Genomic DNA, 13,855 nt, shown 5'->3' on the forward strand with positions numbered 1-13,855 from the left:
TCACTGAATGGCTCTCTTGAACATGATACCTTCACAGTAAAATTATATTTACTAGACAGCTTAGGAAGTTGCCCAACTTTTTTGCCAGAGCTGTTTGGTTTAGGCAGGCTGATCCAGCGTGCAATGGATTGCAGCTCTGGAGAATGAGAGAGAAGCCCCAGCTCTAAGCAGACACCTGGAAGGATTCGATTGCAGAGAAGGGCCGACTGCTCTGCAAAACAGTCTGTCACAACTGCTGTGTTTGAGCCTCTCTCCAGGCAATGACCCACAACCCGTTTCACAGCACAGGCTGCAGACCTCCCCCAGCTCCTCTGCACAAACAGCCTATGGGCAAATCTGTGGAAATGCGGTTTTGGCCCCACTGGAGCGGGTAGAGAAACAAACCAGAGAAAGGAGCAGCCACCGCTGCTGCATTTGCCTGGGGTGAAGGAGCTGCGGGAACACTTGTGCTTTGCTTCATGGGCCGACGGGAATACGTGGGTGCCCTCTAAGAGCACAGATAATGCCAGATAATAACATGTAGGGCCAGGGGAGCAGAGGTGAGTGCATCTCAGATCGAAGCAGACTGACAGGGTGTGCCGATGGGTGTGTGATATTACCCCGGTGAGGCAGTGGGAGAGCTGGTCAGAACAGCTGGCCATGTCTGACAGCTCAGGGCTCCTAAGCAGAACTTCAGCAGGAAGAATTAATATTCCTCGTGAGGCTTTTCCAAGAAGGATCGAAGTGGCGAGTGAGGACGGGACTGGGATGCAAGGGGTAAGTCTGTATCCGGCCAGCGCAAGGTGCTCCTTGGCCTGGGTGTCAGGAAGTTGTACTGGAAGAGCCGAGGCTGGGGGTGATGGTGGTTTCCTGCAGGTGTGTACACATGATTGTAGCAGGCCACAGCAAGGGTGAGTTGTGTTACTGCAGGGCTGGCAAGACTGTGAAGAGAGGAACACACCAGCAGAGAAGCAGACATTTTCTCTCCATGTGTCTGAATGACAGGGGGGGAAAGGCAGTAGTTAAAATACCATCAGAGCTCATCCATTTCTTCTCTTGCATCTTTGTTTTATCCTGTGATGTTTTTTCCCATGAAGCCAGAGCTGACGTGAGGTCTGGTGGTGGCACCACAGTCTGCTGGGCTCGGAGGGCTGGCTCACGCCGCTGCAGAGCAAACCGGCTTCTTTGCAGTTGAAGAAGGGTTTAGCAAGGGGGAAAGCAAAACAAAACAGCACAACACAAACAAAAGAACAACCCAGCTTCAACCTCCAAGACTCTCACAAAGCTAAAGTCTTCTAAAAAGCAACAGGACAGAGACGTGGCTGCTTTCAGAGGCTGCTCAGCGGGTCCGGAGGAGATGAGTTCGCGGGCAGAACCGCGGTAGGAAAGGCCGATACAATATTGGCTTAAAAGAGGGACCCGGCAAAAGCGCCCCCGCCGCAGGCTGGGGGATGCTCCTCGATCCCGGCTGATCGAACCCCGCTCCCCTGCTGCCTCCAGTCTCCCGCGTTCGGTAAAGCAAGAGTTAACGGCTTTAAGGGTTGGGTTTGAGGTCTGGTTGTTTTTTTTTTTCTTTTTTTTCTCTTTCTGTTTTGCCAGAGCGAAAGTGAAACGCAGCGCGTCCGCCGCGGCCGGTCCCGCTTTTGGATCCCGTGCAGGAGGGTTGCGGGGCTCGGATGGAAGGAGGATTCCTGCGGGGCGGGATGGCCGGGCGGCTGGTGCTGTGCGGGGCCCTGGTGCTGTGCGGGGCCCCGCTGGCCCCGGCGGCGGGTGAGCAGCGGGGACGCCGGGCGGGGGGACCGGGACCGGGGACAGGGACGGGGACGGGGAAGAAGACCGGGGCTTCTGCCCTCGCACCCCCCCGCCCCCTCATTGAAGGTCTCCCAGGGGAAACTAGAGCCTTCCTAAAGGGGCTTCCTAAGGGGGAATGGTGTTGGCAGAGGAGGGTGGCGCAGGGCTAGAGGGGTCGGCTGCCAGCAGGGGACAACCCCAGGTAGAACAACCCCAAAGCGGCAGCCAGCCCCCTGCCTCCCCACTATTTATCCCCCGTCCCAAGAGAAGCTCATACGCCCCCCTTTTTTTTTGCGGTGGGGTTCACGCGTTCAACCGCTTCTTTTCCCTCCCTAAAGGGCCGGCGGAAAGTCCCACAGCAGCGCCTCCGCTCCGCAGGGTGGACGTGGCCCTGGGCTGCTCCTACGTGGGGGCAGATGCAAGAGGCTTGCTGCGCGCCCCGGGTGGCTCGTCCTCCCAGCATCCGGCTACCCTCCTGCTGAGGGGGATCAGCGTCAGAGACGAGGGGAACTTGGATGATGTAACTGAGTACAAAGTCCCCCAGGAAAATCCTGACTCTTCTTCTCCCATTATCTTTGAAGTCTCCGGTGAGTGGGAAAGCCGGGGTGGGAGAGCTGCCGCCGGGGGCTTTGGCCACTTGTCTGCACTAGGCTTCCTAAAGATTTGTTTCTAGCTGAGTTTCGACAGTTTGTGGATGGGCACTAAAGTTTCACACGTGATTTCCTGAATTCAGCAATTGGGACTTTTAAGAAAGGAACTTTGTGGAAGATGTTGAGACATCTGTTGAGGCACGTCTCTCCTCCTGGGGCTATTCTAGATTGCCTGTCTCTTGGGAAATACTTTGTCAAAAACAACTCAGGAATTATGCCACTGTGCAGTATTTTTGGACCCATAAAGAGCGTTGGCATCTTTAGTCAAGCAGGTGCTTTTTGTTAGCAGGAAGCATCGTGGTCAGCGGGCCTAAAGCAGAGCTCTCCTGCTCAGAAGGCTGCCTGTGTGCGACTTGGCTTTCCTTGCTTCACGCATGGGTGCCAACCTGCAGTCCAGCCTCTGTAGCCCTTGCTTCACATGTGACTTTGCAACCACAGTCAAGCAAAGGTCTGAGCCTGTACTTCGCCGTGGTCTTGTTTGCTGCCCACAGTGCTTATCTGCGAGCATGTGCTTCAGTACAAGCTTATTCAAGGCTCTGAGATGTTTTCAGAGAAGAAGATGAAGACCCAGCAGGATCCATTAGCCTGGGTGCAAACTCTCCTTCAAGAGGTGTGGATAGATTGGGCATGCCTGAGTTCAAGCACACTACAGGCAGGATACTGTCAGGCATTGCAGACACTGAGTTAGCTTCCAGCGATGTCCATGGAAAGCGTGTGGGTCACTGGGATGCTTATGCCTACGCTTAAGCCCATGCTATGACCAAAGGCACAGATACAGTGTGCATCCAGTATATCCAGCCACTCCTGCCTTCTTGCCACCCTTTCTTTCCTTACCAGGGAATCTGTTCTGTTTATTCGCCTTTCCTAACAGCTTCTTTCGCCTAGAGTGAACTCTGTGCAATCTGGCAGGTTAAAATACAACCAACCGAGGGATGTAAGACAAGTCATGACAAACCTCCCATATTCTTTGAAGGCCTTCATCCGTTAAGCCTAGCCTGGCATTTCTCGGCTCTGACTGACCCCAACAGCGCATGATGCTCCTCCAAAATAATGTGCTTCATCAGCTTGCACTTTCTTTCCCCCTTTGCATTCAGACGGTTAAACCTCTTCCTCTGTTCTCACAGACGAGTTGGTACCCATCCCACATGCAGAGTCCCTGCTGCACGCAGACTGTGAAGGGGAGGAGGTGACCTGTGAGATCTCCCCGTACAGCTCCCAGTGGGCTGGCAAGGGGCCCTGCCGTACCTCCTGGTTCGTGGCCAACCTGCAGCTCTCCAGTGGGATCAGTATCGTCCTGGTGCTCAGAGGACCCCACTGCGGCAGCCAGGAGGAGAAGCAGGAGCACGAAGCAACACTGCACCCAAAGCTGAGGATTCCTATGAGCAAGGAGGGGACGCTGCTGACCACAGGTGACCAGGTGTCCCAGGGTGACCTCGCAGCACCAAGAGACACGAGGGGAGGGGAGTCTGCCTCCCCAACAGTCCCATGCCCCTCCTCTCACCAGGACCTGAGGGCTGCCAGGAGTTGGTGCTTAGGGAAAAAGGGGTCAGACATATTGCCCGTCCCGTGCCTCTTCTCAAGGTTCCCCAAGTGCCAGACCCTCAGGATGACAAACACCTTCAAGACCATGATGTGCACTTGGTGTCCACCTGTCTCCCTGTCCTGCTAACCCCACGGGGCTGGCTTCCTCCAGCTCTTCGGTCCACATGGCCCCTGGGGCATCACATAGGGTGCCTGTGCTTCCTCCTCCTCCGGGTGAGGAGTTCACTGCCATCCCTTCCACCAGCCCTTCCCACCTGAGAGTCCCTTCTTTAACCACATCTGTTTAACTCTCTGCTTCCCTGTGCCCTTCTTTCTCTTTCTAGTTGAATTTCAATCCTCATCACGCAACACTTCCCTGCGCACACATCTTGGCAGCTCAGTCACCCTCGACTGCCATTTTGCATTGGCTCCCAGCTCCTCACTCTCCTCCCTGGAGTGGAAGAGGCAGTACCAAGGCAGCGGCCGCAGCCTTTTCCGGTACCAGGTGGGGAGCACAGGCCCAGAAGCGCAGCCAAAAGTCCACGTGGATGTGGCGGAGCTGTTGGGGAGTGGAGATGCATCACTCAGCCTGGAAGGAGTGAGCGTGGCAGACGAAGGGACATACATCTGTTTGGTGTCCACCCCACTGCACCAGACTCAGCACATCATCCAGCTGCATGTGGTTGGTGAGGAAGGGAAATGCCCGGGGGCAACAGGGGTCCCAGGCACTAAAACTTTGCCCTGCACCCTTACCCCATCGCTCCCAACACTTATTTTCACAGGCAGCTCAACTTCTCTCCCTTGTGGATGGGGACATTTGTACTCCGCTAACAATAAGTCAATTCCCTCTTTACCTCCTCCAGCGCCTCCAAGAGTTCGTGTCGTTCCATCAGTGGTGTCATTCGAGAGAGGTGTGACGACTACTCTCACCTGCAGCATTGCTGGCTATTACCCCCTGGACGTCTCAGTGAGCTGGACACAGAAGACTCCTCAAGATGACATGGAAATCCCTCTCTCAAATGCACGTTTCTCCAGCCACCGTCAAAGCCGAGATGGCACCTATAGCATCACCTCCTACCTCAGCATCAGCTCAGCCACGGCGCGGGCACCAGCCACCTACAGCTGCCATGTTTCACACGTAACCCTGTCAGAGCCCATCTCTGTGAGCGCCCATCTTAAGGCACCAGGTTCAGGTAGGTGTCAGGGGCAGAGACGTGAGTTCTTCATCCTGCTCAGACCTCCTCCCACCTCATCTACCCACCACAGGGATCAAAAACTCTGAGTCACACCACGTATGCCTGTTCCTCCGTGCTTTCCTTCTGGTGTCCTCTCATACCCATCCTCTCTATCCTCCTCTTCCCTTTCCCTTTCACTTCCTCAGCTTTTATTTCACTCCTTGAAGCTTTTGGGGAGCAAGTATCTCATTTCCTTCAGGGGAAAAGAGATTTTATAACCGAAAGTGGAGCAACAGAGCAAAAGTTTGTAGCACATGGGCTGGACCCTGGTGGACAGGCACAAGAAAACAGCCATGCCCCAAGGAGTTAGATGCCCAACTGGACTTGATGTTCAGCTGGAGACCGATACTGCTTGAGAACTACAGCAAAAAATCCTTCTCCCGTTGGAGCTGTTGGGGTTCTTGTTCTCCCTGCTGATGGGAGATTGCTCCTGTGTCTCCTCCTGACCCAGCAGGGAAAAGCAAGCAATACCGCAGTTTAACAAGTTACGACACCTAAGTCCAGCCAGTATAACTGGCCCTGGGTCCCTGTGGCTTTAGCTCACGTGTTTTGTGTCAGAGCTGTGTATCTGGCAAGGGTACACACACGGTCAGTGGCTGTGGGAGCTCGTTTAACTGTGACAACTTTCTGGCTGTTCAGCTGCTCCAGCCAACCTAATGTCACTGATCCTCCTCTTCCTCTGCAGAGCAAACGGGATCAGAAGGACTGGTGGGGGGTTTCATTGCTACCGTCATTTTCATCGTTGTCGTCTTCAATGTGCTCAGGAGAAGAGCAGGTAGGAGTTTAAAATGCTGAGACACTTTCCTTGTGGGTGAGATGGAGCAAAGGGCATCTTCCTCTCCCCTGCATCTCCACTCGGGAGAGATGGAAGTCAGGATGTCCCAGGATCCTGGAGGGGGAGGTGGGGAGCAGATGAGCTGGAGACTCATTTCTGGTGGAAGGCAGCATGAGGGGATGTTTTGCACCGCTTTGGTCTTCCTGAATCCTACTACTTCTTTTTTTTTTTTCCTCTCTCCTTTTCAGCTAAACCAAAGTCTGAGCAACTTCTAAGGGCTTCAGAATAGAAGGAACCCTTGTGTCACCCACCTGCACTCCTTTGCCTCCTGTCTCTTGACACATTCTGCTCAGGAGAGCCAGCCCTGCCCAAATGTTACCAGAGACATCAATCAGTATGGGAGGGGTAGGGCTGCCCTTGGTGGAGGAGCTGAGTGACCGATCAGAGGTGGACTCACAGAACAACATGTCTTCATCTTGGGAGGGCCACATCAGTAGCCTCAGCTCTTTGCTGGGATGCTGCATTAGATGCAAGATGCGTCCGTTTTTAGAAATGCTTCTTCTCCAGTTTCAGGGAAAATGAGGTTGTAGACAGGTGAGTGTTTGCATGGCTGTATATATGCATGTGTATATACAGATATATGTATGCATGTGTACATGTTGTAAATAGGTAAACAGCATTTACACATGTATGTTTCTGTAGATGTATATAGGTACATTTGGTTAATGCCTGAGGCAGGTGTTTAATTTATTTATAGAATCACAGAATAGTTAGAGTTGGAAGAGACCTTAAATATGATCCAGTTCCAACCCCCCTGCCATGGGCAGGGACACCTCCCACTTGACCAGGCTGCTCAAAGCCCTGTCTGACCTGGCTTTTTATGTATATATGTGTTTTAACTGTAAAGCTGGGCAAATATGCAGGCAAAATTGATACCTCAAGATGGTAAATCCTCAAACAGAGGAAGTCATGGGTTAAACTGATCACAAATCAAGCAATCAGAAAAATACGACTCTCCAGGAGAAAGCTACAATAAAAATTTTAATAGAAATGTCACTGCTAGAAGTTTACAAGGTGGAGAATATCTGTGGTTCTATTGCTGTGAGAAAGACAGACATGATTAAATGCTTACCCTGCCTAACAGGGAATGTGAAGGTTACACTTAGAAATCTTGTATATAACCAACAGGGGAAAAAAAAGCAGAAGGAAGGTGTGGATGGAAAGGAGGTATATGGCACACAATAAAAGTGAGAATTTATGAAGCATACAAGGGGATAAGGAATGTTCAAAATAATCTGGAAAAACTGGATTTCTGCAAGTGCTAACCGCACTGGGAAGGAGTTTTTTTTCAAAATACCTTGAAACCCAAGAAACTCTAGCAACGGCCTAGGCTCTTACTGGGTAGATACAGGTAAAACTGTTGATAGAGAAGATTTCTGATGGAGGCTTTTTGATACAGAGAAGATATTTGTTTGTACACAGAAAGAAGCAGAATTGTATTCATACTACATGAGGATGGTAAACAACTTCCTAATCTGTTTGTGAGCTGAGGAAGGTTTTAACGGTATCTAACAAGCTTAAGTATTTTCAGATCAGTAGCCAAGAAAATTTACATCTCAGAATCACAAAAGGTTTGGCTGAGGAGGCACCTGGCCGAATGGAGTTAGGTATTAGAAAGTCCTGGCATACTAGAGAAATCCCAAGATCTCGGAATAGCGTGTTGTGCCAGTGTTCACAGAGGGAAAGTGAGACAACACCAACAACTTTTAGATGGTTCCACAGCAATAACTGTAGGTAAGAGACTGTGAAGTTATTACAAGTTAGCTAAAAGAGGCTTCAACAATGAAAATAACATTAATAATTTAGTATGTGGTTGGTTTGTTGTTTTTTTTTAAAAGTTGTGAGAAACAAACCTGACTTCATTCTTTGATGAAATAATACATTTGGTTGATAAAAGTACTGGTGCAGATTTAACAAATCAAGAAATTTGTAAATTCTGAAGAAACAATAATAGTGTATGTGTACATCATAATTTGCATTATCTGGATTAATCACTAGCTAACAGACAAATGATAAAAATTCGTTGTCCAAAAAGAAGCAGCAATCACTGCTGAAAGTGTGCGCCTCTCTGCAAGAACCGTGCTGTTTAGTATTTGCATCACGAAATACACTTGTAAAAAATATTGTTGATAAAATTTGCAATGGCAAAGCAGCTAAAGTGGAGGGAGTCCTTCAGATCCATACAAGTCACCTGGGCAGCTGAACACACTCAAACAAGATAAGATGCTCGGTAATGCCAGCGGAGTCTCCTCAGGTACTGGACCACCGCGCTGTCGCAGTGCCGTTGATCCACGCATCCCTATCAGTTGCCTGACCTCTGGGAACACGTAAGAGCCGCCATGGGCAGAATGCAGCTGCTGGTGGCAGTAGTTTTTACTTGTATCATTTCCTCTTTGTTTTTGATGCATTGACAGTAAATTAGTATTTTCAGTTCCAACAGTTGTCTTCTCTCTGTGTGGCTCCCACATCGCCCTGTGGAGTCTGCGTGGCTCCATGGCGGGTGAACAGGCGTGCTGAGCCCCGCACAGCAGGGGAAACCACCTGGGATTCGGGAAGGGGAGCTCCAAGGGACCCTTGGTGTTAATAGCCCTTGCTCCCAGAGGCTGTCACTCTGGAGAAGGACTCGCAGAAGATTTTTGTACAACCTGCTGTATTCAGAGACACCCCCAGATAATGTGCGGGTATGTGAGAGCTGGCTCCCGTGCAACCAGGGAGGAAGCATGAGCTGCGGAGAGCAGGAACCTCACTGGCAACCACTGGAGAGGTCACTGTCACCTGCGACTGATAACGCCGAGTCGGAATCCCAGCAAAGCCTGAAGCTACAACGCCCATCGGCAGTGCAGGCACCCACGTGGCTTTTTAATATCTTGAAAGCTTGGAGGAGGTCCAGAGCAAAATGACAGGACCAATTAGGAAGGTCAGAAAAGGTACTTTGAGGCATTACTCTGGCCTTACTAAAACAGTGTCTCTCAATCACACCACAGAAAATACAGAGTACTGGTGGGACCTTAACCTGCGGAGAAAGGCACAGTGAGAATCAACAGCTGCAAGTTATATTTAGGCATGTTCAGAGTAGAATAAGACATCATATACTCAACAGTGAGGGTGACTGTCCCAGCCATCTGTGAATAAAAATGGCAAACTATCTCTCAAGGTCTTCAAATAAAGGCCAGGTTATTTCTTTCAAGCTGTCCTTTAATAATAATTTTTTAGAAAAGTTAATGGCATCAGTTAAAAGAGACACCGGGTAAAATTCCAAGGTCTGCGTTACACTTGAAGTGAGAGCTGGTGGTTTGTCTGCTTTTTTGGCCCATGAACCGACATAAAGGAAAGAAAAATAATGGAGAGGGGGCAGAAATGCATTAGGAGTGGCCATATTCCTTGTAAGGAGAAATATACCATGGCACTTGATTTTATTTGACTACCTGCTCTCTGATGCTCCCCTCTAGAGTTGCTATAGGGAGTCCACAATTGCTGCGTCCCTGAAGATCTCAAGCTGAATTTAAACCACAAAAACAAGTAAAGCATATACCCTAAAGCAGAAAAAGTAATATTTACCGGTAAACAAAGTGACCTTGTGTTTAAAAACAGCGTTCCTTGTATTTTCAATATAAAACACAGGCTATGACACTAAGAAACTAAAAGTTCATCAAAGACAAACTTGATTGCATTAGAAAGACATGGATAAATAATATTGTATGTTCTGTGCCTCCGGGAGACAGCCACGCTGCCTTCCAAGGTCAAATGTGCCGTGGCCAGGTGCCACATGGCATCACTGGCTGGCCACGTGAATTGAGAAGCAGGAATCTGGTCATCATCTGATTAGCTGCTGGGCAGACCAAGCCGTTATGAGGTATACTGTGTTAATACAAATAAATATTAAATGTAGGCGTTTTAAACTAGTTCTTTAGGAGAATTATTTGATATTAGGCAGGAAATTTGATACAAATTTTGTCAACCTGCAAAATATAAGATTAAGTCCTTTGCATTTCAGGCAACACAAGATTACTTAGGGGCTGTGGCTGCGTTGTATTGTGAACAGGGACAAGCCAGACCTTCTAATGTGGTATTGAAAGAGCGGTCATTCTACAAACAATAAAGCCAAGCTCGAGACTGCATTTTCCACATAGGTTCCCCTTATTTGATTATGCCTTTGCTCATTCAGTTTAAGCTAGCAAAATAGATCCAGCGGTCTAGTTACAGTGGTTTAGATGCACTTTATGAAAACAGCTGAAGCTCAGCTGGTACGTGCCTCAAAGAGAACATGCATTAACTAGAAGTAAAGTGTTTAAATAAGCTGTGTTTGCTTTGACCTCACGTTGTATCATAATCGCACATTCTGCAGCACTTCCAAAGCAACTGGAACATGACAGACACACTATATGAGAGGCCACCCTCGACCCTGAAGGTCAGTGTGCAGGCCCTCTCCAGCCACGCAGCTGCTACCTACACGCCATTGGAATTCAATGGAAGTGGCCCCATCGCAAGGCACCACAGTGAGGACAGGCTTAGCAAGGACTGCTTTTTAAACCGTAGAGATGTCACTCTTGAAACATTTGAGAGTGACACCTCTGAAAATGTCAGAAGTCCTGAGAGCTGTGCTCACCCTTACACGTAACTGCCAACTTCATCGCAGATCAGACTAGGAAGAGTCCTGCTTTTGTGCCTGAAGGGCTACAACGATACAGCTCCCTACAGCGAGGAAATTCTCTAAGAATTCTAGATTCTATGATAGCTGCCTTTATAAAGCTTGTTCCCACCTTGGCACCATACGCTTAGGCTGAGAATCTTCAAATTCCACCTGTCACCCTCAGCCTCTTGCAGACTCCTAGCGAAGTGCCTAAAGAACAGGAGTCATTCAAAGCTAAAACCCCACTCTGGGTCCCCCAGGCAATGACAGACAGTAACTCGTTCAAGCCCAGCATGCAACAGGAAACAGGTTTCCACACCGAATGCAGACATAATGCCAAAGTTTCCCACATTCTCCCCTATCTTGGTCAATGAACTGCGAGGAATCACTGCAACCTGCTTGGTAGGGGTGGGCCGGGACAAAGCATCAGGGCCAGCATTCGTGCTGTCTGACTGTATATTTCTTCCAGATCAGAAGCCTGAAACACCAAGCTCCATTGCAAGAGCTTGGCATCACAGTCCTTGGTTGGATCGTCACAGTGAGCAGCAGGGGATTCGCATATATAGACAGTAAGATGACTCCCACACGGCTGCAGCTTCTTGAAAGCCCACAGATATCAGGCAGTTCTTCTCAATAGCTGGATACCTCTTTTCATAGAGCAGGTCATGTCAGCTAAGCAATGGCTGCCTCCCCTCCCTAGCACTGCCTGCAGGAACGCTGCCCCTCTGTGAAGGGGAAGGGTATGAAATGCTGACCAAAGACACATCTTCACTAGTGCTGCACGTTTGCTTTTCTTAGTAACAGCAATCTTCTGCATTGATCACTTTCTCTGACCTGTCCTTCATCTGGACTTGACTGATGTGACCAACGATAAGCTACAATGGGTAATGAAGCTCCTGTAACACTCCACACTCTCTCAAAAAAACCCAACTGAACAAAAGGCAACAACAGCAAAAAACTACAAAAAAACCCCAAACCAAACCAAACGAAACAAAACAAAAAAAAGAAAGGAGAAAGAAGAAAAGAGAAAAGGGAAAAAAGGGAAAAAGGATTGGGCTTTTCTTTTAGCAAAGCCTTCTGCTCTATTAAAACCACCCCCTAACTTGTGTCCCAGACAAAAGCACAGGACACTCGCTTCCCTACAGAGCATGATGGGTCACACTAAGTCACTCTGGCTCCCACTCACTGCCAAAACACACTCCTCCTCCCAGGTCAGCTGAAAATTCCGCTTCTCCCAGCACACAGAACGCATGTTCCCATGTGTCTCCTTCAATGAGTGACCAGCAGATGCTGAAAAATGGCAGATGCCCTCTCTGGATGAAAAACTAACTGAGAAGTGCAAAAAGCCTATCTGGAGTGGAGAGGGCTGGTTTCAGCCTCCAGGATGAGCAGTAGTTGCCACCAGTTCCTGGTGAGGAGACACAGCACAGAAATGAGGACCATCCCCACCCATTGTCCCCAGAAATATGCAATGGTTGCAGAAATGGGAGCTCCTTCTGCCTCTACAACCCCTGAATCGTGAGAGGAGAAAGGAGAGGGCCAAGGAGAAAGGAGAGAGCCACCACCAAGAGCTTCATTTCTGGTGCTGACACAACCACACCCCTCTGTCACTGCTGGTGTCCCTTTCACCAGTAGCTGAGTCAAAGCGCCTGGGCCACAATATCTGTTATGTCCTACAGTAAAAGCCAACCACTCCGCAGGTCCCAGCTGGCTCCAATGCTACCAGGCAGCATTCATCCAAGCATGCACACAAATCCTCAGCAGGCAGACCACAGCACACAACTCCCTTAGGCTGGCAGAGGACAGCCCTCTGGGGGCGTAAGCATCATGGAGTGGTGTGCCAGGCTCAGGTCTTCTTCTAATTTGTCCAGACCCTCTTAGATTTTAGCTGTACTTATCTCTCAATTTTTTATTCATGCTATCTTAATCTGAAGCCCAAACAAATCCCAGAACTTCTTCCAATACACGCCCCTGGCCAAACTGGCCACCTGCAGCTCCAGAAGGAGGATGTTTGATTGCAGGGGCGTTCCTGGTGATTGCACAGCCTATTCCTATTCCCTTGTGCTGTTACAACTCTGTGCAGAGGATCACAGGGTATCATCCACCACCTGGCATCCTCAGGTGCCTTCGGGAAGCAGTGTTGGAGCTGCTGGGTTCTGTGACACCTCTTAAGTTTCTGGTTTACGTTTTCACCTTATCCTCTCCCTCTCTTCACTCCTTTCTCACCATAAGCATTTGATTTCTCTTCCTCTAGCCTCCTCCTCTCTCCTTCTCAGGGAGAAGCTCAAGATGAACAGGGCAAACATATTATACTTCTCATTAATACTCTTCCGGTCTTCAAACACTTTCAGGGCAGGGACTTCCTGACTGGACGTGGTTGCTGTGGTTTAGTCACCCTCCGTAGGTTTCTTTTCCATGAAGCTTTCAATTCTCCCCTTCAGCCCATGTAAATTCTTCAAAAATTGGCATCACATTCACCACTTTTCCCTCCTCAGGTATCACAGTGGTGGTAAGCATGGGTTATATGCTGCTTGGAGCAGTTCAGCTATTTTATTCTTGAGTGCCTTTAAGGCTCTTGGACAAACACCATTGCTCCCAGCAAGTTGTTACTGTTCACTTTGTCAGCGTGTTGAACAGACTTTTCCACAGCAGCTTCAATTTCAGACATGTTCATTGGCAAACCCCACCCTGCTGAGGAATGGGTTCTACCACGATGATCTCGTCACTCAACACTTAACACAGATGCAGAGATTTCTGCAACGACCTGATCTCCCCTGTGCACTCCTCTCATAGCCTGATCACCCATTTGCCCTTCAGAACATCTGGCAGGTTCCTGATACATTTCAAGAAAGATCTAATGTTAGTTTTGATTCCATTTGCTAGTTGTTGCTTGAAGCTTTGTTTGACCTGACTTACTGTCTTTCTACATGCAACGTGCCAAAGTTTATAACCTTCTCTACTTTTCCCATTGTAGACAGCTTCAGCTTTTTTTGACAGAAGGTATTTGTGACTTCCCTTTCCCCACTGAACAATGGTTTCTGTAACCCACATGAAAGGCGTTCGTCCCATTTTTCATGAGCATGCCCATTTAGTAAGGATGGCAAAGGGTGACAGAGAGTGAATCCAGGCAATGAAGATGAAAATAGAAAAGGGGTGACACTTTTGGACAGACAGAAGAAAACAGTTATGGTAGGTATTGGTATAGGCCATCAAT

General features: G+C 49.0%; 1 protein-coding gene across 1 annotated transcript; it reads left to right on the forward strand.

Annotated features, from left to right (window-relative positions):
- Positions 1 to 1,586: 1,586 nt before the first annotated feature.
- TAPBPL (TAP binding protein like) lies at positions 1,587 to 9,649 on the forward strand. Its single transcript, XM_063353290.1, has 7 exons — positions 1,587 to 1,749; positions 2,109 to 2,357; positions 3,545 to 3,829; positions 4,286 to 4,627; positions 4,805 to 5,134; positions 5,862 to 5,951; positions 6,200 to 9,649. The coding sequence occupies exons 1-7, from the start codon at positions 1,656 to 1,658 to the stop codon at positions 6,238 to 6,240; spliced, it is 1,431 nt and encodes a 476-aa protein (XP_063209360.1). The 5' UTR covers positions 1,587 to 1,655; the 3' UTR covers positions 6,241 to 9,649.
- The last annotated feature ends 4,206 nt before the right edge of the window (positions 9,650 to 13,855 follow it).

Source organism: Chroicocephalus ridibundus, chromosome 1 (assembly GCF_963924245.1).
Source record: "Chroicocephalus ridibundus chromosome 1, bChrRid1.1, whole genome shotgun sequence".
In the NCBI taxonomy this organism is placed as follows: domain Eukaryota; kingdom Metazoa; phylum Chordata; class Aves; order Charadriiformes; family Laridae; genus Chroicocephalus; species Chroicocephalus ridibundus.